General features: G+C 45.0%; 2 protein-coding genes across 9 annotated transcripts in view; one reads left to right on the top strand and one right to left on the bottom strand.

Annotated features, from left to right (window-relative positions):
- LOC125751747 (homer protein homolog 2-like) overlaps positions 1-21881 on the bottom strand; it is a 426913-nt gene that overhangs the window by 169390 nt on the left and 235642 nt on the right. The gene's annotated exons all lie outside the window — the stretch shown is intronic.
- Positions 1-21881, top strand: part of LOC125751737 (ADAMTS-like protein 3) — a 72387-nt gene that overhangs the window by 7614 nt on the left and 42892 nt on the right. For all 7 annotated transcript variants that reach the window (XM_049030945.1, XM_049030949.1, XM_049030943.1 and 4 more), the window contains one exon: positions 3294-3413. In XM_049030945.1, the coding sequence (XP_048886902.1) occupies positions 3294-3413 (120 nt within the window). The remainder of the gene's footprint in view (positions 1-3293; positions 3414-21881) is intronic.

The raw sequence follows: 21881 nt of genomic DNA, 5'->3' as shown, positions 1-21881 counted from the left end.
AGTGCCTGGTCTGGGGTTTGGGGTCTGGCTGGATTTTAGATACAAAACCTGTTTGTCTTCATGCTTTTTTACTTCCATGCAGCACTCCCCCCCCCATACCCCGAAACACACACCTGGCTTCCTAATGAAGAGAGCAGAAAGATTTAAGTGAAAGCTGTCCCATGCTAATGGAATTCCTGCACGAGCCCATTAATGCCGGTCGCTTTAGATTCTGACCATTAAAGACCACTAACATTCACACCTGCAGTGTTTATACCATTAATATACTCATTAAATTTGGTTGATTATCTGCTTATGCTAAAGACACAATATTAATAGCCTTTTATCTATCTGTCTGTCTATCTATCTATGTAACTTTTCATACATAGAATGTAGCTTAAAGTGCTTCACATATGGGATTAAAATAAGAACCAAAAGAAGAGAATCTACCTAAAACATGCTACGACCGTTCAGGAATACATCTAAAAGTACGATAAATAAGCAAAAAATAAAAAGCGAAACGTCAATAAATAATTGATTTAAAAATTGATGATTTTTCCAGTATAATATTATGGATATATCAATAAAACAGGTAAAGAGAAATGAATAACATAGGTAGTAAAAGAAGACAAGTAAATAATACAATAATGACTAAAGAGAATGGAAAATGAAGTGAAAATAATAAAACACTATGAACAGATTAAAAAGCCAGTCTTGTAATAATATGTTCTTAATAACTTTTTAAAAGTGTGTTAGCACTTCTCCGATGTCTTCTGGCAGTGTGTTGCACAATTTTGCCAACAAAAGGTTCACCTCAGAAGCTCTGGGTGGTAGATGGCAGTACTCTAGTGGGAGTTAAGAAGGTCAGTAATGTATGAAGGTGCTTGACCATTTAGTGCCTTATAAATCAGTAAAAGAATCTAACAGTCTGACTTCAGCACACAAATAATTTGAGAAAGAACCTGCTGTATGTGTACTGACAGTACGTAGTAGCCAGCCAGTAAATAAAGAAAATATTTACTCAGTTATGTAGATGGCAGTTTATGCCAGATAGCCTTTATGTTTGAAACTGAGGTTGGGACCCCTCTTGGGGTCTGATGCTTAGAGTTTTTCCACTCTGTTTATTTGATGCCTAACTTTGTACTCTCAAATCCTTGCTTGGGGGGGGGGGGGTCATTACTGACCCCATGCAAGGTTTGGAAGACAAAGACGGTCTCTCCCATGGGTACGGCCATGCTGACCTCGAGCCTGCTGCCGTTCCTCCGCCACACACACGGCTCTTTCCTCCTCTTTTCCCTTTCGGAGGTTGGCGGGATATCGCTACTCAGGCCGTCTCTGCTGCCGTTCCTCCGCCACACACACGGCTCTTTCCTCCTCTTTTCCCTTTCGGAGGTTGGCGGGATATCGCTACTCAGGCCGTCTCTGCTGCCGTTCCTCCGCCACACACGCGGCTCTCTTTCCTCCTCTTTTCTCTTTCAGAGGTTGGCGGGATATCGCTACTCAGGCCGTCTCTGCTGCCGTTCCTCCGCCACACACGCGGCTCTCTTTCCTCCTCTTTTCCCTTTCAGGGGTTGGCGGGATATCGCTACTCAGGCCGTCTCTGCTGCCGTTCCTCCGCCACACACGCGGCTCTTTCCTCCTCTTTTCCCTTTCAGGGGTTGGCGGGATATCGCTACTCAGGCCGTCTCTGCTGCCGTTCCTCCGCCACACACGCGGCTCTTTCCTCCTCTTTTCCCTTTCAGAGGTTGGCGGGATATCGCTACTCAGGCCGTCTCTGCTGCCGTTCCTCCGCCACACACGCGGCTCTTTCCCCCTCTTTTCCCTTTCAGAGGTTGGCGGGATATCGCTACTCAGGCTGTTCCTTTCCGGAAACTCATAAATCACTGGAATGTACTGTTTGGCCACTTCTACCAGGAAGCTTTTCACTCCTGAATTCTGCTCATTAACATATTGCTCAGCTTGGTATTGTCCTAGACTAGACTTATTGTCTTGGCCTAACTGAAAGGCATTTGGGTTGGCTTGAACATTTATATGGAAGATGCCATGGTGTTAGGGTTAGTCTTCAAACCTTTTGTTGACTGCTGCTTATTGTATAGGGACGAAACCAAGAAATCCACCTGATAACTGAAACATCCTGGTCGCTGGATGTCAGTACAGTATTCATAGAATGCCTTTTGTCTAGTTTTATTGAGTATACGTTCAAGAACAATAGCAGGGCTGGAAATCAGATTTTGCCGGATCATTCTAGAACACAAGCCCATGGTTTGGTTTTTGGCTCCGCTAATGAATATTGGAGCGATTAACGTTGTGATTTATGTCCTGTGGCTGTGGGCTGCTTTGGACAATAGGATCTTGGACAGTATGTCTGTGCAGCTGAACAGCGTAATGTCTTTCAGCACATGCGTTTAGTGTGTGTGTGTGTGTGTGTGTGCGCAGACATCGCATTTAAAGTTCACCCACGCATGACGCACCCCAACGTTTTTCTGTGCATGTAAATCCAGCTACACAGTGCTTAACACACTCAAACACACTCTGAAAGCCGCAAAAAGTAATTTAAGAGCAATCAAGGGTGACTGCAACAGACCATGATATTTCATTAACATGTTAAACTCATTACCGATATCCCAATGTTTATAGTCTCTGTTGCGATTAGTGTTTGTTACTTGGAAAGTATAGTTTGGTCCCTAACTCAAACTCCATTTGCTGCGTATTTCCAGGGCTGGTCTGTTTAAGGAGTTCACTTAAGAGGCCTTGTGGGGGATTTTGTACAAGATATTTTGTTTAACTTCTTCCCTGCCCTTAAAAGATGCTGTAAAAAAAAACAGAAAAAAAACAGAGCTTAGTAAGTACCTGTTAATTTACCATCACAAGCCCAACATGTCTCAGGATACAGGAAAATGGCATTATAGAAAATACAATTCAGTTGAGTTGTGCATGTGTGCTGGGAGTGCCTAACATCTAATAAAATCTATTTATGATATATTGGATGTAAAAACTGTACAAGAAAGAGAGAACTAATTTGAACACAGTGGTTAATGTTAGGTAGCTTACAGGTGAAGCACAAAACTGTAAGAGGTTCTCAGTCTCCTGAAATCGATTTAGCTAAAGTACATCTACCAGTAGAAGGTAAAGGTCTGTAAATGTAGATAATGCCTTTGATTACCCGCAAATGTTCATGGTCTTTGCTGGCTCACCCCCCTACCACCACGTACAGAGTGTGGCTGTAATATTTCTGACTGTGACTGTCGGAGCATTTCATCCCTGTGACTGTTCCTGTGTGCATTTACACATTTGCTGTCTTCTTTAATTAACAGATGTGTGCAGGCCAGTTGGAAAATGCCTACTTCCTTCCGGAATTTGCGCTCTCCCCCCAGGGGAGTATCCTGGAGGACACGACCGGCGAGGAGCTCGTGACGTATCGCTATGACGATCAGGTCAGTTTGCTTTCGCAGTCCACCGGGGCTTTCGCCGCCAAGCACCCATCGGGAAATCCTCGTTAACTAAACACACAAGTTCACAGGGACTATCCACGGTTGCTTTCAGAACAACTTCTACAGAACCCAAAGAAACGTCTGTACTCATTCAACATAAAGAGAAATATGCTACTTTCTGCAGGATTTTGCACTTTAATCCTGCTAGTCAGAAGTGATTTACATGAGTTTACGTAGTGATTTGCACATATATTACTTTTGTATTCATAATTTGTCCTAGTGAATATTAGAATGGATTTAAGGGCTTTGTGCTGTTTACTTGACAGAAGCCAAAATCCCCAGGAGGAGTTTAGTGTTTAGTCGGGGGGGGGGTTAGAATGGAGTGGGGGGGGGGGGGGCTAGAATGGAGTGAACAAAAAGTGTGTGTGCTGTCATGGACACACAGTGAGTGTGAGGGGTGCTTACTCTTTGTAACATACACCTTTACATATTTATCTTTTATGTATATTTATGTATACCTTTGTCAAAAGTCATGCCACTTTAGTGTGTGTGTGTTTTTTATGCTGTGGATGTTGTTGAAACAGAAGTGCCTCGTCCCCACAGTGCTGCCCTAAACGGGCCCATCTTTCCACGACATGCATACAGACACTCTCACCGAAAGCCAGTGCGATCCCGTGGATTGCAGGAGTGGTGAATGACGGCTGAGGGAGGAGAAAAGAACAATTTCCTGTTTTTCGGGGCCCTGTGTGTAGACAATGGATTGGACACAGATGTCAGGGCGAGGCGGCGGACGGTTAGCGATGTGGAGAATTGGCCTGCGTCGGGGGTGCTCTGTCCTCACTGGCTGGGCATGAGGATAGTCGCGTATCATGGGAATGCTGTGTGTGCTCCCCCAAGCTGCCGCCGTCGTATGGGGTCGGGCTCCACGGTTTGAGGTATCCATCTGGGTCTCTGTTGTGACATAGAAGGATTTTGTTTCTTTTTGGGGAGTTGGAAAGTAGCCAAGTTTAATCCCCTAAGCTCAGCATGTATAATGTATATGCGGCTCTCAGAAAGTGCCTTGTAAATGCTTATAAGCACACAGTACTAAGTGATGGATTTTTATATATATTAATAAAAATAAAATGTTTAATAGTATAGTTTCTAAGACATGTCCAGTGCGGAATCCATTAGCCGCATCTTAGCACTGATGCTTACGCCTCTCGCCACTGTGTGTTTGTAAAGGGACCTTTTAGGGCTCCTTGTCGGGTGCGTTCGCGTGTTTTGCAAGGATGAAATGGTGCAGGTGGAATTTTGATGATTTAACGACTGTTTTGTGGTCCAGGGTAAAGGGGTGGTTGATGCGGATATTGTCATAGAGTGATCTGTGGTAGAAGCTCTGTGTTGGTGCATTACCAACAGCCTACTTGATGGACTTAATTGGAGCAGTTTAACTACCCTAAGAAAAGCCTGAACTTTTTTCTTCTTAAATATGATGGCAGTTGTGAAGGAGGGGGGTCAGGTAATTGTTTGCTTAGGTGGGTAATTCAGGTCCAAAAAGTACAAATCCAACCCAAGATTTTGTTTCAACCAACCAGTTGAGTATAAAGAGTCACAGTCACAGAGGACAGATTCTTGGTCTTTACTCTCTGGAGCTGAATTTCCCAACTCTGATCGTTTGATAATTCAGGTCACCTGGTCTCTTTCCAAGGGAGGTTGTCAATACTTGACCAGGCTTGTGTTGTTTCATACCCAAGGAGAACAATCCCACGATCCACTGTGTCCTAAGTCCATTCTTGGGAGGCAAGTTAGCAAGACTGCTCTGGTCTAGGACATAAGTAGGTTCTTTGTGTTCTTGGTGTTGTGGTCTTGGACCCAGGTGTTTGTCACATTTTGATATTCCCCTTGTTTCCATGTTTGGGTTCTGAGAAAGGCATTCATGCTTCCGGTTCTCACTGTGTCTGCACTTGTTTTGGCCCCATCCCTACCTGATTCCCACCACCTCTGCAAAGTGAGCCCCTTTCTCCACACAAACGGCTCTTCGCCGGTTTACCCCACGCTGTTCTGTTCGCCATCCCGACCCGGCGCGACCTCCCGGTGGCGTCAGTCGTCTTTGTCATGTCTTTTCCTGCGTACTGTTGTTCCTTGTTTTCAAAATTGAATAATAGGTATCCCGCCCCAAAGCGGCATCTACGAGCCAGCAACCTTCATAATTTACAAACTAGCCCTGGATACAGCTCTACGTACATGATCCGACAGCCGCTTTTGGCGTCGTCCGCGAGCAGGTCCCTCCATGAGACTGCATCCCATCAGAAGCAGCTCGAGAGCGAGTCCAGAGATAGGTCACATTCCTGGGGCTTAAACCGGGGAGTTCAGACCGAGATGCGATCGGGGAATATGTGAAATTACTGTTGAAAAATGCAAGATCCAGAAATGAAGGAAAATGATTTATTTTCCCTGTGTAGTAAGACCGGCCAACTTATTTATTTTCTCTATGCTTCCTTTTTTTTTTGCGAGAATTAAGTTATTTGTTCAGGGAATACAGTAATGATAATATTTTACCTGTTCAGTGCATGACTGTCACACCGTGGCTAGCAATTCAGTTCCTCAAAGGCAAGCGGGTAATCTCTATACCCTTGAGACAGGGTGTGTCTGTGTCTGCGTTCAGTGTGACAGAAAATATTTAAAGAAATCCATTCAGGTTATTGATTCATGTTATGAAATTCATGGGTACAACAGCAAGGCCCGATTTGGGACCCAGAATCCTTCTATTAACATCACCTTGACCTCAAGCTACCCCTTGCCTGTTATATTCGTTTCAAAGTTTTATGGTCATGGGAACGTGGTGCTTCCTGCCAAAAAATACAAAACAATAATAACAGCAATAAATAACAAATAGGGTCACGGGGGAGACCAGTGCCTGTCCCAAGCAGCACAGGGCAGGGGAACATTCCGGATAGAGTGCCAGGTCATCACCAGACCGTATGTCTCCGGTTTGGAGGAGGAATCTGGAGACATGGTGGATAACCTGAGTAGAAAGCGGGGAACATGCAAACTCCACGTGCACAGGATGGGGGCTGATTCAGGGCCTGCAGTGAGCTGCAGTGCTGCCTCTGCACTGTACATAAATAATAATATCACTGCTGTAGGCCAGGCTCCACACAGAGACATGCAAACCGAGAGTGAGAACTGTCGGATTTCTATTTGCTGGGTCACGGTTGTCTCCGTGATAATCATTTTATTTGATAATGCTCACAATACATGCTAATGTGTTTGAATCTTCAGAATAATTCTAGCAGCTGTGCACTACTGGGTCAGATATGCGAGTCACGCCGCGGCATCAAAAGCAAGGTGGCTTCGGAACCCTGTGACACACCAGCCTCCTAGACGGGACGGGCCTTGCTGTTCCAAGCACTGGGGGGGCCGCCCCGGGCATCCCCTGCGAGGATGCTGGAGTCTTGTCACAGGGGTAGATTTGCACAGGCTCCTTCCCCTTGGCACACTTGACTGGGGTCTGTGTGACTCGCTAATAGGTGACTCCAGGTATCTTCTGTCCGTCAGCCTCCTGAAGGCAACTTCTCGATTGTGTTTGAAGGCAGCGCTGGGAGTTGTTAGCTTGGACCGTTTCGAGGTCTCGCGGTAAGTGGTTTTCCGGCCTTCTCTGATTATGATGTTCTGGGAGTCAGCAGGGTTTGCCCTTGTTATTATGGCACTGCAATTGCTGCCTTGGCCAGAATGCCCCGTAAACTGGTTTTGGCGTGTTGATGCTTTCTTGTGATGTCTCCTTGGTGCTCCTCTCAAGCCGATGTTGGCTTTGGTCCTCAGAGAGGGTGTGAGGTGTAGGCTGGGTTTAGAGCTCCCCATTGTGAACGGGAACATCAGACAGTCTACAAGGGTGAAGTCGAATAGGTGCCAAGACTTTGATGTTATCTAATCAGCGAAATGGATATCCTGTAATTGAGCGGACATTCTTGGCCATGACCCACGTGGCCATGTCCCGACACGTCAGTTTTTAATCGCTGGGTGTTCTAAACACTTGGGTGATTGACTTCACCCTCTTCAGGTACTGGTTTTTCTTTAGACGTCTGGCTCTCTGTTGAGGTACTGCCTATGACCATGTCTTCATGCAAAGCTCCTACTTGACATTTGTCAAACCCAGTTCTCAGGGACCTACAGATGGTCCACCTTTTTGCTCCCTCCCAACTCCCTGTCAGACAGTCCTAGTCCTGAACAGTCCAGTAGGAAGCTGGAAGGGAGCAAAAACATGGATTGTCTGTGGGTCCCCAAGAACCGGATTGGGCAACATTGGTCAAGGCTGTTTAGCCTGTAACTTATTTTGTCTCCATGGGGAAGAACCCTACTTTCCCTTCTGATATCTCACATTAAACCATAATAGTTGTTCAGAGGGGACAAGTTGTCAAGTGATATATGAATCATATGTGTAAGGGGTGACAGGCTGCAGATCTAAGCAGTGGGGTCTTGGAAGCTTAAGGGGGGGCTGAGGGGGGTGCAGGACTCTCGTAGTTGGCATGTCCAAGTAAAGCTTGGTTTCTCGTGTCATCCTTTTCTCAAGACGTGAAACAATCTCGCTTTTAGTTTCAGCATGTTAAGAATTCATATTTTGCTTTGCCAGCCTTCAGTCAACCTGATAATCCCATAGTACATACAGCCTTGCATCGACTTGCGTTTGGGAGCAGGACTACTGGGTACAAGTCAGTTTGGGCGTATCTTGATATCGTAGCTGTCCATTACTTGTGTGCCACTGTAAGCGTACTTTATTATAAGTTATATATGGACAGTGGGTTACTGAACTGTTGTCAGTACTACTGCCCATACTGCTGCCCCTGTTACGCTAAGAAATATGCAACCTAACGTCCTACTGGGTCTGCTTTCTGGTGTCTCATGATCAGTGTATATCATTTACTGTGGACCTTGGATATAAACGTGATTGGATGTGACTCGGTCAGGGCGTAACTCTACGTAAGAATGTATGCCAAATGACGATTGGCTATTCAGTTCCTTTTCTGCTGAAACTGCTCTCGCCATCCATCTTCTGTCTTCTTGCATTTTTTATAATATATTTTGTTGAGAACATCTGTGTGCGACGTTCCTTTTAGAAGTGAGGGGGATTAAGTACTCCTGCCATCATGCATGCACTGTTACGCCATGGTTATGGCGTCGAATCCGTTCCACCCGGTTCAGGGGCACTGGTTTGCTCAAACAGAGCGTAACATTGGGCTGATCCTCTGGAATGTACGATGAGAAATGGCCAGGGGACGGCCCACTCTGCCGTTAACGCCTGCCGTTAGCATCCACATAGACACTCCGCATGGGGCCTTCAGAAGGGAGCTGCAGCCTCAGTTACCTGAGGTCCCAGGTGCCCACAGGTCATATGACTGTAGCACGTCACGTGACTGTAACACGTCATGTGACGGGGGTGTGTTACAGGTTTAGAGCTGTACAGTACACATTCACTCTTGTTACCTACCAGTCCTGCTGCATTACCAGTGCTTCATAAACAATGTTCAATGTTCATTAAAAGTACAGGCTTAAATATTAAATATTCGACGATTTCCTTCAAAACAGTCCAAGCCATCAGGATTAAGCATTATAAGTTGTCAGAAATATTCATCCATTCTCCAACAGTTAATTCAAAACAAGGAGCGGAGCTGGAGAGTGTCCCAGGCAGCCTGGGGTACAGGGACACCCTATGAGCTCACCGAACAGCACAATCAGACTCAAAGGCAAGTAAGGGGTGCCAATGAGCCTGGCTGTATGTCCCTGGGCTGTGGCAGGGAAGACATGTCCAAAGAAGAGAGGGAAGAATAGTTTTTATACAAAAAAAATATATAACATCAGGTGTTTTGATTTGTATTGGGAGTTTTTTGAGATTTAAATTTTCCATCAATTTTTCTGGTCACGTAATTCAGAGTGACAGTGGTTCCTTGATGTTATTTCCGGTAGGACTGTGGTTGTAATCATTCATGTTCAGTTTACCAATGTATTTAACTACCTCAAGCATGCACATCTCATATCTTTCCCAGCTCGATGTGCTCGATGACCAGGGTAGGTCACTGTAACGTGACACCTCTGCTGATGGCACAAGCCTCCCCTGCTCTCTTCATATTCCGAGTTTTAAAGATCCATCATTGCTGCCAAGCAGCCGACCTATGGGCCAAGACACAAAAGGCAAAAAAATGGAGTTTTTATTACTTATGAAAACAAAATAAAGTGCTGTTTGTTGCACATTCTCTTCATAATCATTGCGACAAATAATGCAAATCCCCCCCCCCCCCCCCCCCCTTAAATTTCGACGCCGCTTGTTGCTTGTGCTAGAGGTGCAACCGGCCAGATACGAAACGATTAGCTGGGACCATCTGTTTTTAACACGTCCCCCCCCATGTTTATTTGGATGCCTGCCCTGTATTGAGCTGTAAAGTGACTGGGAGAGGGTCTCGCCCCTGGGCTGCTGCCGCGCTCGTGGTGTGGAGAATGAGGAATGCGGCGTGTGTTTGAATAAACGCCGAGGTGAAGTTTCGCAGCCCTGACACACACTCGCATATGCTCTGCGTGTGTGTGTGTGTGTGTGTGTGTGTGTGTGGTAGATCTCTGGTGTATTAAACCGCTACTTGTCGCATAAGCACCCGCACATGTGCGCACGCCCCTCAGGCCAGGCTCCTGCTGAGTGGTCACACAAGCTTAGTGCCACGCGCTGTTGCTGATCCCCTGTTCGCAGTAGCTCCTTTTTTTAGTGTTTGCCGATAAGCTTTGTAACCTGTCTACTGAGCCGGGGAACCGACTGAGCAAAAGTGGAGGGTGGCAAGGCTCTCAGTCACGTTCTTGTCGCCACAGTCCCACACTCAGTACCATGAGTTTAATCGCATTAAACGCACAAATAATTGCTCAGTAATAATATGCATTATAATTCTACTTAAAGTATGTCCATAAGTTGCATAATCTATAAAAATTCTTGTCTAAGAAGTTTGACATTCAGGATTTGTCAGTTTCATTCTTGTCCTTCAACAATGGAAAGAATAATTGTCCATTTTTATTAGGGTGTTACGTACTGTGCTACATAAAGAATACCGATAATTCTATCTATAGTTCTATTATCCAAGCGGGCCTTAGTGTTTTTTTTTTTTCTCAGACGTGGCGACTTCCAGCGAGATGGGAACAGCATTTGAAACCATCCTCTCTGAAAACCAGTGCAGGTGGTAGCAACACCAACGGCGAGGAACCAAACAGCGCAGGGGATCGACCAGCTTAACGAGCGTAGAGGAGAAGGCGCGGTCTAATGAGTTCCTGACAGCAATGAACAGGATCATAAAATCCCCCTTTAATTCATTCCCTTCAGTAAGACGGCGCAGTAAATAGCCAGTGTTCCAGAGAGCCAAATACTGGCCGACAGAAGCTTTAATCTACCAGGGATGCGAAAAGGCACAAAGTGGGGGTGTCCGCTCTGGATCTGCCAAGGAGTTTTAAGGGAACGCTTTCAGGTTTAATTATCCATAAAGTATTCTGAGCGGTAGCATAATGTACCGATTGTTTCCTACGCTCCAAGAGGAGGAGGGCAGGGGTAAGGAGCTGATCGCAGCCCGTCTCTTAAACTCCGCCCACACGCGAGGGGAGGGACCACCGAAACCGGCTGGCCAATCATGGTGTCCTTGGCTTGCCGGCCATCTTCTGCAGATTTGTGGGGTCACAAAGTCCTGGGCCTGGCCCTGATGTAGATGACATGCCCCACCCTGTTTCAAACCTTTTGAGTTGTTTTTTTTCTGGCACCGACGAGGAAATTTGTCCTCAGATTTTAACATGTCTGGAACAGAGGCCTCAGTTGGGCTGGTCTGTAGCGCCAGTGATGTCCCTGTCGACGTGAATCCTAAATACATCCCCCCCCCCCCAGTACTGACCCTTAAATGTAACTTCAGCACTATGGCTTTGCTAATTAAATGCAGTAAAATGCAAAGTCACCCCCCACCAGCCACAGTCACTGCCATTTTCGCCCCCTACGATATTTCACTTTGCATAGCCGCACTGTCCCGGTCCCTCAGATCCGGCTCATGCCACCAGTTGCTACCTTTATTATCCAGACGTAAATGGGTCACTTTTGCACTGTATCAACGACACCCAGGCCCTGAATTTTCCACTGCATTGCCCCATCCTGGGAAGAGGCACCAGGCACATCAGTGTGGTGACTGTAAACTGCGGTGTCTCTGCTGGTCCCGATCTGACCCCTTCTTTCCCTCCATTTACTCCATTGACAAAATGACACAAAAGCACCGGTGTATAACACGGTAATGGTTTGTAAAATCCCATAAAGAAGGTTCTTTGATTCTTATTCAATGCTAAATTAAGCGCCTGAATTGTATCACAGAGGCCCTGATTTGAATTTGGCAAGCGCTCTTAAAAATAAAAGCTAAATTAAGTCTCTAGAGAGGCTAAGGAAATGTTGGACTGATGAATAGAGTAGATAGCTTGAAACACCTTTCGATGGAGCCTTTTAAAGTTTCAAGTGCTTGGACTTCAGTACTGAGAAAAGCAGCAATTAGCAGCGGTTAGAGCATCCCCCTCCCCCGACCGCAGCTTTGCATTTTACGTCATGCGTTTGCGTGCGACCGTCCGACTCCGTGTCAGATTGCGTTTTGCTGGGCTGAGGACCGCAGTGGCCCTGGCGGTCGATACTCACACGCGATCCAGCAGAATCTCCATGTGGGGTCAGGGCTGCCTCGCGGGCTGCAGGGGACGTCCGATCGCTCATTCGGCTTCCCACTCTATGGAGGGATATAACTCCGGTAACTTTTACCGTTAATTAAAGAAGTGTATTACTGAATGATCCGTGTTCAGCAAAGGGTGCTCATATTCCTTTGATGGTCGTTAGGGGCACCTGGACGCCCAGCCTAGCAGTGCCGTTCAGCCTTGTTTGCGATGCGATTCCTACATTTTCGATGACACTCGCCTGGGAGGCTTCCTTACATTTCCGAGCAGAGGAGACCGGGGTGACCAGTGAGTTTTACATCCACGCGTCTGAATTGTGAGGTTCCTGGGTTTGGGTCCGACAGAGAGCTGATTGGAAAAGTCCAAAATCTACACCATACCATGGATTGTTATCTTTCAAGTTTTCTTCTAGCTTAGGGTTTATGTCTGAGGTTTCTGGTCTCCTGCTTAAAGGTGTAAAACACATCAAGAGATACAGGATTAGTCTCGGAAAAAGTAGGACTAAGTGAACTGATATTTCCATACTTTAACTTTGAGAGAACATCATGCTGAACACACACACGCAGAGGGTGAGCAGGTCAGCTGGAGAAGACTGATGAATCCAGAATGAACCATCTGCCAAAGTGTTCCCAGAATCCCGTTCAAACCGCACAGTTTCCCCAAACAAGACCATCAATAACTGCTGACCCTCGCCTCTGAGGGCCGTTACTCAGGTAACCGTTCCCCTAAACAGCTTTTGTGTGTCAAGAAATCAGATTTATCAGATTTCCCAAACCCACGAAGAGTCAGACCCCATGGTGGCAACAGGCCCCCTGCCCGATCTTGTGCGATGTGGCTGCAAATCACCATCGGGAAAGTCCAGATCACCATGTATAGTGAACATCTCCACCGGCAGACTGGGCCCAGGGCATCTCTGAGCACGAAAGCTCCATACTGAAATTAACAAACAGTGGTGATTTAACTGTGAAAAATGGTGTGGAAGTGTAATGACTGGCCCAATTGGGCTTTAGAATCTTTTAATGATCACTAGGGCATCACTATAATTTGATGTTGCCAGTTTTATTAAATATTTACACGATATTTACTAAGTATCAATTGATAACAATATCAACTAAGAGTACTCGCTCCAGATGACCTGATGGGGGCAGTAGGGACTTCTAGCAATAGCTTTGACGTCACCAAAACAAGCTAATGAAAGCTCTTCAGGATTCAGTCACTGGGAGATTTGACCAGGAACCATGTCCTCAGAGATATATATATATATATTTCTTGTACTAACTAATGGAGAAGTACTTACAGTCATGATGCCGTTTCTTCAACCTTGAAAAAAGAACAACATCCTTGGTTTAGAAAGGCAGGCTTGAGCCTCCGGGGTCAAACCCGTCCCCGTGCCAAAGCAATCTCACCAGCAGACGAACGAGCTGTGATTGCTGGCTCTCTCCCCAGATTCTTATCTGTGACGCTGCTTATCTCGGTTTCGTGGTATCCGTCCCGCTTTGGGGACGCTCTGGAGTTCGTGACGACCCCGCGCGGCTCGGCATGTCTGACCCATGGGGTGAGAGCAGAGCCCGGCGCTGATGGTAGCGGCCGTCTGGGGAAGGTTTGCGGAGTGACTCGCCGCTGCTGGTTTGCGGTGCTGCATTTTGCCCCGTGTGTTTTGCTAAGACATGCAGCCCCAAGCGCGTGGCCACTCTGCACGTGTGGAGAACACGCCTTCGCAATATTTATCGCTGTCTATATAAACGTTATGTGGCATTAAGAGAAGGATTTTCAGTCAAAATGAGTCATTCACTTTGGGTAAATAACTAGGAACTTGATTTTTTTTGTTGTGGCCATCACAACACAGGGTTTCCACGGGTCTTTAAAAGGTTTTAAGAATTCAAAAATCTGAATTTTAGGCCTTAAAAATGTTTTAAAATGTCTTAAATATGATAAATCGGCACAGGTTATAAGAGTAGCTAGAACCAGAGACTATAGCCATCCATGGTGCTTTAACTCTGGATACGATATGAAATGTGATGCCGAGATAAAGACGTCATATTTGTAAAGGAATTCCTATCGGTCTGCAAATCTGGAAAAAGGGATCGATTTTGAGCCTTGAAAGTGTCAGATCCCGTTTGATTTTCCAGTATTGCAACCAGTTTTTGTTTAGTCAGCGGTTCTGAAATGTTTATTGTAAATAATCATCCTGGCAAAATGTTTCTTACGCTGAATGGAATACTGCAGCACAGTCTGAGATTCATACCAACTTTTCACCCTGATGTTATAAACTCCGCTGGACGTTTTCTCTTCTGTAGTTAGTTTTGATAAAGTTTCATTTGCTGCTTTTATTTGTCTCCAAATGCAGTATGAAATGAAGCTGGACTGCATTACTGTTTCTTTGCAGTTACATAAGGGGCTGCTAATGTAATATTATGGTCTGTCTCATGGACATTATTAGAGTGTTTTCAGTCCAGCTCTCGACTTCAAAGCTGCAAGCTTTCTCTGGTCTGGATAATTGCAGTTAATTTTGTAATATTAGCCTTTAGTCTGACGACCTAGTAATGGCACCAAATCGGCCAAGATCAAATATGCAGCAAGACAAGTGCCAAAGAGTGCACAGTGAAGAGTGCACAGTGAAGAGTGCACAGTGAAGCTATAAACAACCTTCTCCTGGGAAATGTTATGTAAAAATACAACTATATTTCTGTAGTGTTGCTAGTTTGATTAATTTTTTGCTGAGTTACATTGACTATACTCATGGTTGCCAACTTTGGTCAGCTGATTGGAGTGAAATTTTCAATTTGAGACAAGTTTGCATACACATGCACACACATTTACATGTATGTAACAGTTTTACTACCTTGTAAACAGTCTGTAGCGTTTTCAAACTACCCCAACGCCTTTGATGTAGCTAATTTCATGGTTATAATGGAATAACAGATCTTGTAAGATTTCTTGCATGAACGTGAGAGTCTGGAAGCACGAGTGTCACACCAGATGTATGAGAGTTGGCAACTCTGGTAGACCTTGGGGGGGGGGGGGTTCCACAATGCAGGGGGGTGGTCCACAAAGCAGGGTTTGTCAGTTAGCTGTCCAATAAGAGTTTTGATAAGGAACATTCCTATTGGACAATTATGACTTCTAGCTTAAATTAACCCAGCTAACTGACAAATCCTGCTTCGTGAAACACCCTGCAGGTCAGTGTTGTGTGGGTGGAGCTCTGGAGTTCCTGCCTATTGTGGCCTCTCCCCCATCGCTGTTTAATATGTCCACACACCACCCTTATGAATGGGGGTTAAGCGGTACAATAGATTAACGCAGCTGAAAGTTGATCAAGGTGTTTCACATAGACAGCCCGCTGTCTCTGGTAATCGGATCTCTGTGTTTTCAGTGATTAGTTTCAGTTAAACTTCATTCAGCATGGGTTGTGGGAACAGGTGACTTGGCAATATAAAAATATAGGTTTTAAGGTTTTACTGATGCTTTTTGGACTGGCGTACACCATTTATAAAATAAAATAACTTTATGACTACATGGCAAATTCATCATCTAGAGATGTGGACCTGTGTCTTGCCAAAACATACCACGGCAATTTTCCCTGCTGCAGATTTTATTATATGACTTTATTAATCATCATATTTATTATCGCAAAATACGCAAGTTGCATTTCTTTATACGACGTCTTATAGGATTAGTGTTATAGTCAGTGGGATCTTTATTGCGGGTTGCCAGAATTGTCCCAGTCTATTTCTTTAACAGTGTCCAGTCTGGATATCCTCAGTGGTTGCCGTAGCGACTGGCAAAGGCCTTAAGGCTTACATGAAGGGGCTCCTGTGATTTAATGTCTGAAGCTGTATGGGAAAATGGCCTGTTCACCTGTCATATTTAACACCAGCGCCATCATTAAAATCACTTAGCCCGTTTCTTGTGAAATTCATGGCACCCACTAATTTCCCTAAACGTGAAGCCCATGTCCCATGGATTAACTTAAATCTGCTTTTTCCTTGGGAGAGGAGGGAGGTAGCAAGTTTGGTACCCGTTTAAAAGAATGATGAATGTTCAGGCTCAGGCTAATTGGTTTATGAAAACTACGACATACATCTATGTATCCGGCCATGTATCCGGCCATGCGCCCCCTACAGGTGGAGGTGAACCCTCCCTGTCCTGTAGTTTGGGTCTCCAGCCGCCTCTGGACCCAGCAGCACAGTCTGGGTGCTTTTGGAGCTGTATGATAACCATTGTGTTTGCATTCAAACTTCATTTTCCTGTTGTTATTGGAACCTACAATCTGCCTCTTTTGACTTAAATAGGAAAAAGTTATGGTTCAATCAAAATGGACGTTAGCTTACATTTTTGCCTAAAAAAGAAAAGAAATTATGTTTGGGTTACTATAATATTGCACAAATAAAAAGCACAAACAATTTTTTGCGTCGACCTTTCCATGAAAAACAGACAAGTCATTAATCAAGAAATTATTTTTATGCCAGTTACTCATCATAATGTGGACGAGGAGTTGGTTTAGACCTCAGTATAAAATGTGGGAATGATTCTGGTCTCGTTTGATTTGCTAACAGAAATGTGTAGCCAGTATCAGCCATCTGGCACTGACTGGGAAACCTAAGTCTTCTGAGCTTATCGCTTTGTGGGACTTGTGAGTTCGCAGAGTACATGAGCGCGTTAAATCTCTGTGTGGGTGTAATAGCCAGCGGATGTTATTTGTGAAGAAACAAGCAGAGGAGCTGATGAATCTGCATGTTTTTCGTAAAAATAATGGTGCAGCCCAACTGCTGCGGAAAAAAAAGGCTCCGTCCTTGGCTTGCTCTCGCATTTCAGCCACGTGACATGTGAGGACGTGTCATGTCCTGTGAGCACTTGTGAAGATGTGTCATGTCCTGTGAGGACATGTTGTGTCCCGTGAAGTCATGTGAGGACATGGTGTGTTCTATGAGGATGTGACCTATCCTGTGAGGACACATGAGGTCGTGGTGTGTCCTATGAGGATGTGACCTGTCCTGTGAGGACATGTGAGGACGTGGTGTGTCCTATGAGTATGTGACCTGTCCTGTGAGGACATGTGAGGACGTGGTGTGTCCTATGAGTATGTGACCTGTCCTGTGAGGACATGTGAGGACGTGGTGTGTCCTATGAGTATGTGACCTGTCCTGTGAGGACACATGAGGACGTGGTGTGTCCTATCAGGGTGTGACCTGTCCTGTGAGGACACATGAGGACATGGTGTGTCCTATGAGTATGTGACCTGTCCTGTGAGGACATGTGAGGACGTGGTATGTGCTATGAGGATGTGACTTTTCCTGTGAAGACATATGAGGACATGACGTATCCCATTGAAATCATGGCTCCTACCTTTCTGCTGCTGCCCATCTGAGGCCTGTCAGGGAGCCGTGTGCTCCTCGACCCATTTCCCCCTTTTTTCTAGGGGGGTACATTACTCCCTGGAGCCCTCCTGGGTTATTTCCCGCTGTTTTGATCACCACAGTAGGACCATTATTCATCGGGCCACTGACTTCGTGGAAATACTAGACCTTTTCAGTGTTTCGAGTGGCTCATTTCATTTTTAATATTCTGTTATTGCCAGAGTGCCCCCTCCCAAACCCCAACACCCCCTCCACCCCAGTCGCCCACTCAGTTTGCTGAAATGTCAAATGAGAGGAAACATGGTGTAGTTTAGCAGCTCTTTATTAATTTTCAGGAATTTTTCATTCTCTCCTCATTTGAAAGGCCTTATGTTTGCCAACACCCTTAAATATACTCAGAACCCCCCCCACCCCTGTCGAGCGATCTTGGTTGAGGAGTCAGGTTAAGTAGTATTCAGTATTTTTAAAGATTTTAAGGAAATGTTGGCGATGGCAGAAATTTACCAGAGAGATCTGCAGACCCTCACATGGATGACACCATGAGTTCCATTTACCTGCTCCCAACCTTTTCCGTTGGGCGTGTCACATCTCCACGACTCTCCCTGGATTTGCTGACATCCGTTCCCCTGGTAGTGTCAGCTGTCACAGCACCGACAGGAGACTGGAGGCCCGTGCGGCTGGCTGATGAAACACCCCAACGCTGACCATGTGACCCAGTCGGCCCTGGACGTGACTCAGAATCGTATGGCCGACAGCTAAATACAATCGTGTTTTTCTGTTTAAATACATTATTATAAGCTGTTCCCAAGTAATGAAAAAGGAAAAAAAACACACGTCATTTGCCATTACTGATAACACAATTCATCTTCCTTTTCAAAATTGGTAATTGGGAGATGCTCCAAGAAGATTGTGTCTGAAATTGAGGATCAGAGAATCAGCCGTAAATAATGTAAAAATGACTCTTTATAGCTGATACTGCTCAGCCAGTCATAGGGTGTGGCTTAACTGTGATGAGTTGGGCTTTTTTTCAAAGGAATTGCCATATATTTAATTCAGCCACATTCATAATCCATTTGCTAACTTGTGTAATCAAGTAAGACTGTGTGACTGTTCTTTGTGTCCAGCTGTTATGTCCCACGGGGGCTGGTCTCGGGTAGGTGGGGAGCATGGCCTTCGCTATGGTCCCGCGGTCTTTCTGCCTTGCTCTTGAAGAAGAGACCATCTAGACAATGGATGACTTGCAGATGTGAATTAGTGGGAAAACAGATTTGATTGGTCTGCTTTCATTTCTTGGCTCATCCTGCAGTTTCTTTCTGAGTTTGCCGTCCTGCCTTAGTGTCCTCGCCGGGTAGCATTTTGCTGCTGCGGCAGGAAAGGAAGGAAGAAAACGAGCAGTTTAAGTCGAACGTGCACTGAGAAGTATGGCTGCTGCTTCGTCTCGTATTTAAAGTCAATGTGTGTAAGAAATGCAGCACTTAGAGAGAGGTTAAGAGTATTAAGTCACATAAGAGTTTGGTCGCTATCCTTTTAGTCTCCAAACAAAAGCATTATTTTTAGCTCTGTGGGGATTTATACGATTACTGCGAACTCTTGATTGCTCAATCTTAAATGGTTAGGTCATTTTGTGGGTAAAGTATGCAGCATTAATGTGAAATTAAGTGGAGGTGGGTGTCCTGTATGTTCAAGAATATTGACTCTTCATATATACAAAATGTAAGATTAAGTGGTAGTATTTCACACAAGCAGTGTTGATTAGACTCGCATATAAAGAACGACTGTGAATTCAGCATATTTAGCATGAAATCCTCTTCTTGAGTTGCTGTAAACTAATCCATTGACCAAACGGCACATTGCAGAAATCCTGTAAGCTGATACTTATTCTGTGATGGTGATACAATAGGCTGCGATGTTTAAAATGGGCTGTAGAGAGACTGAGGCGAACCACAGTCTGATTTAAGATGATTTAGATTTAATTGACCGCTTGGCTGTGGTTAGTGATAATTGGTTGCTCTCAGGGTGGTTTGAACACGTTCCAAACCCGTGGTGCTCATGAAGAATTCCAATTGCCCCCCCCCCTTCCAGAAAAAAAACACACAAGTGTGTGAGGATTGTTCTGGAAGCAGGGCTTTAGATAAGGGGTGTACCAGTCTGTTCAGACGCCGGCGTTTCGGTACTCTACGGACGTTTTCTTACCGCCATGATTTGATGAGCAGATTACTAATGCGCCTAAAAAAATAGCGTTGCACCGCCAACATCTTTTTCCTTTGTTTGTCCACAATACCTCCTCTTTTAAAAGAAGTATTGGCGGCTGAGCTGTCTCTTCCTTCACCGCCGCTTCAGTGCTCATGGCTTCCATTATTTACCAAAACAGTATCGTGTGGCTTAACTGAGTTTAATTAACATGAGGATACGGCAAATTTATACAGACGTTTTGGTGTCTCCATGCAGCTGCAGTAATATTTTAGGTTGACTACAGGCTACTGACGTAACAGTTTTTTTCCCCACACAAAAAGATGTAAATGGCCGGGCAGGTGATTTTTATTTCCTTTGAGCAGGCTTGCACCAAACGAGGACTTGCCACAGAACTTGGGTTGTCCGTAACAATGGTGGGCCTTACCGTTAAATACCTCCTGGTGACTGTTTCCCTCCTTTAGTGCTTTAAAGGATGGAACATTAAGGCCATCGGTAACAAGGAGGACAAGCAAGGTTTCCAAAGGTAAAATGCTGTTAGTCACACTTCATTTTTTTTTGCCACACAAACCAGTGAGGCTCCGCCCAGCTCGCAGTGCACCTTGGGAAGTGGAGCATCCATGTGTCTGTGCACTTAGCTCTATTTGGTAAATGTTATGTAGTTTGGTCTCTGTGTTTATAGATGACCCTGCTTTGCTTGGCCAGGGTCGCCCGAGTCCTCCGGAGCATCTCATCGATCACCCCACCGCCTTCAGGAATTATTGTCTGTATGCCGAGTTTGAGCGGTAATATATAGCGGGCGTATGTCCTATTTATCCCCGTGAGCTTACAGATCCTCCTCTACATGCAGAACGACCACTGATAAATTAGTGCCCTATAAATAAGGTTGTAGAACAGCGCTGAGCTCCGCTGGGTTATTGATGCGCTGGTGTGTGTGTTTGGATCTAGAAGGTTTGTAAATTCTTGTACTTAAACCATTTGCGGCGGGGGGGTGGGTGGGGGGAGGGGGTTGTTGAAGGAACAGTGAGATGTGTGGACGTTTTGTTGCACGCTGTACAGGTCTTGTTTAGATTAGTACCTGACAGGTATGTGATTTCTCATTTTTAGCGTGTCATCGGCTGTTTGTAATAACAAAAACGTGGTGATGTTATGGCTTTATGGGGTCAGGGGGTATTTATCGATTTTTGCTTGCTTCTCGTATCTGCTTGTGAGCAGCTGCAGTGTGACAGATGTAAGTATTAATATATGCAAATATGCAAATGAGTACGCACTGCTCCTCTCAGAATTGCATAAAATTTATCTGGCACGAAAGACGAAGCCTTCTTACGCCCTTTTGGTTATGGAATCCACTGCTATGAATGAGTCTTTGTGAGGCCACTTTGGTTAACAGCCTGTGTGGAATACGGGAGGTAAAGACGAGAGACTTTAATGTACGAGGATACATCCCTCTTACTTAGTGACCGGGTCATTCTCACCATAAAGCATTCAGGACTAACTAGTCTGTGATTTCACTAAAATGAATTTACAGGTCTTCAGTATTACTGATGTGCCACATTGATGCCATGTGATATTTCTCACTCGTAACATTTTATCTTATGAGTATAAAATTACTTTTGGCAATAAGTAAGTAAAAAGGCAAAAAGATGCTGATTAGTATATACTAATATGTATATTTTTCCTCACATTTTTCTCTGCTTGTCATAAGTGCTGGGAAAGGCTAATTTAAATGTTGATGATTCAGAAAATGTAGGGAAAAGTAAATTTAAGAAGTAAAAAATAAACACATATGTCTTACTTGACGGTGAGATTTTATCCCTGAATTTGAGTTAAATGTTAAAGTTCTGTTTTTGTCTTCTCTTGTGGCCACTTAACTTTTACAATGGAATTTCATAACCAGCTGATTAGATATTTCTATGAAAACATACAGTCATTAATGAAGACCTGCCATCTGAACACCAGAATCGCGGGTGCGTTGGGGTCAGTGGCGACCCCGTCAGCCTGCGCTTCTTTTGGCTGCAGTTGGTAAGATGGACACCCAGCTCTGCTGCACTGCTTTGATCCAAGAGATGAGAGCTTCATGCATGTGGAAGCGGGATGGTAGGAAGGATGAACTGAACAAGAGCACCTTCCAGCGTAAACATTTACAGGCCAATACGTTTCAGATTAGCTGAGGGGGTGAGTTTAGTGGTTTGATGGATTCTGAACCCTGTGTCAGCGCTGAGACACAGCC

Source organism: Brienomyrus brachyistius, chromosome 11, assembly GCF_023856365.1.
Source record: "Brienomyrus brachyistius isolate T26 chromosome 11, BBRACH_0.4, whole genome shotgun sequence".
Taxonomy (NCBI): Eukaryota; Metazoa; Chordata; class Actinopteri; order Osteoglossiformes; family Mormyridae; genus Brienomyrus; species Brienomyrus brachyistius.
The sequence above is the reverse complement of the archived record's forward strand: the minus strand, read 5'-3'. Positions and strand labels throughout refer to the sequence as shown.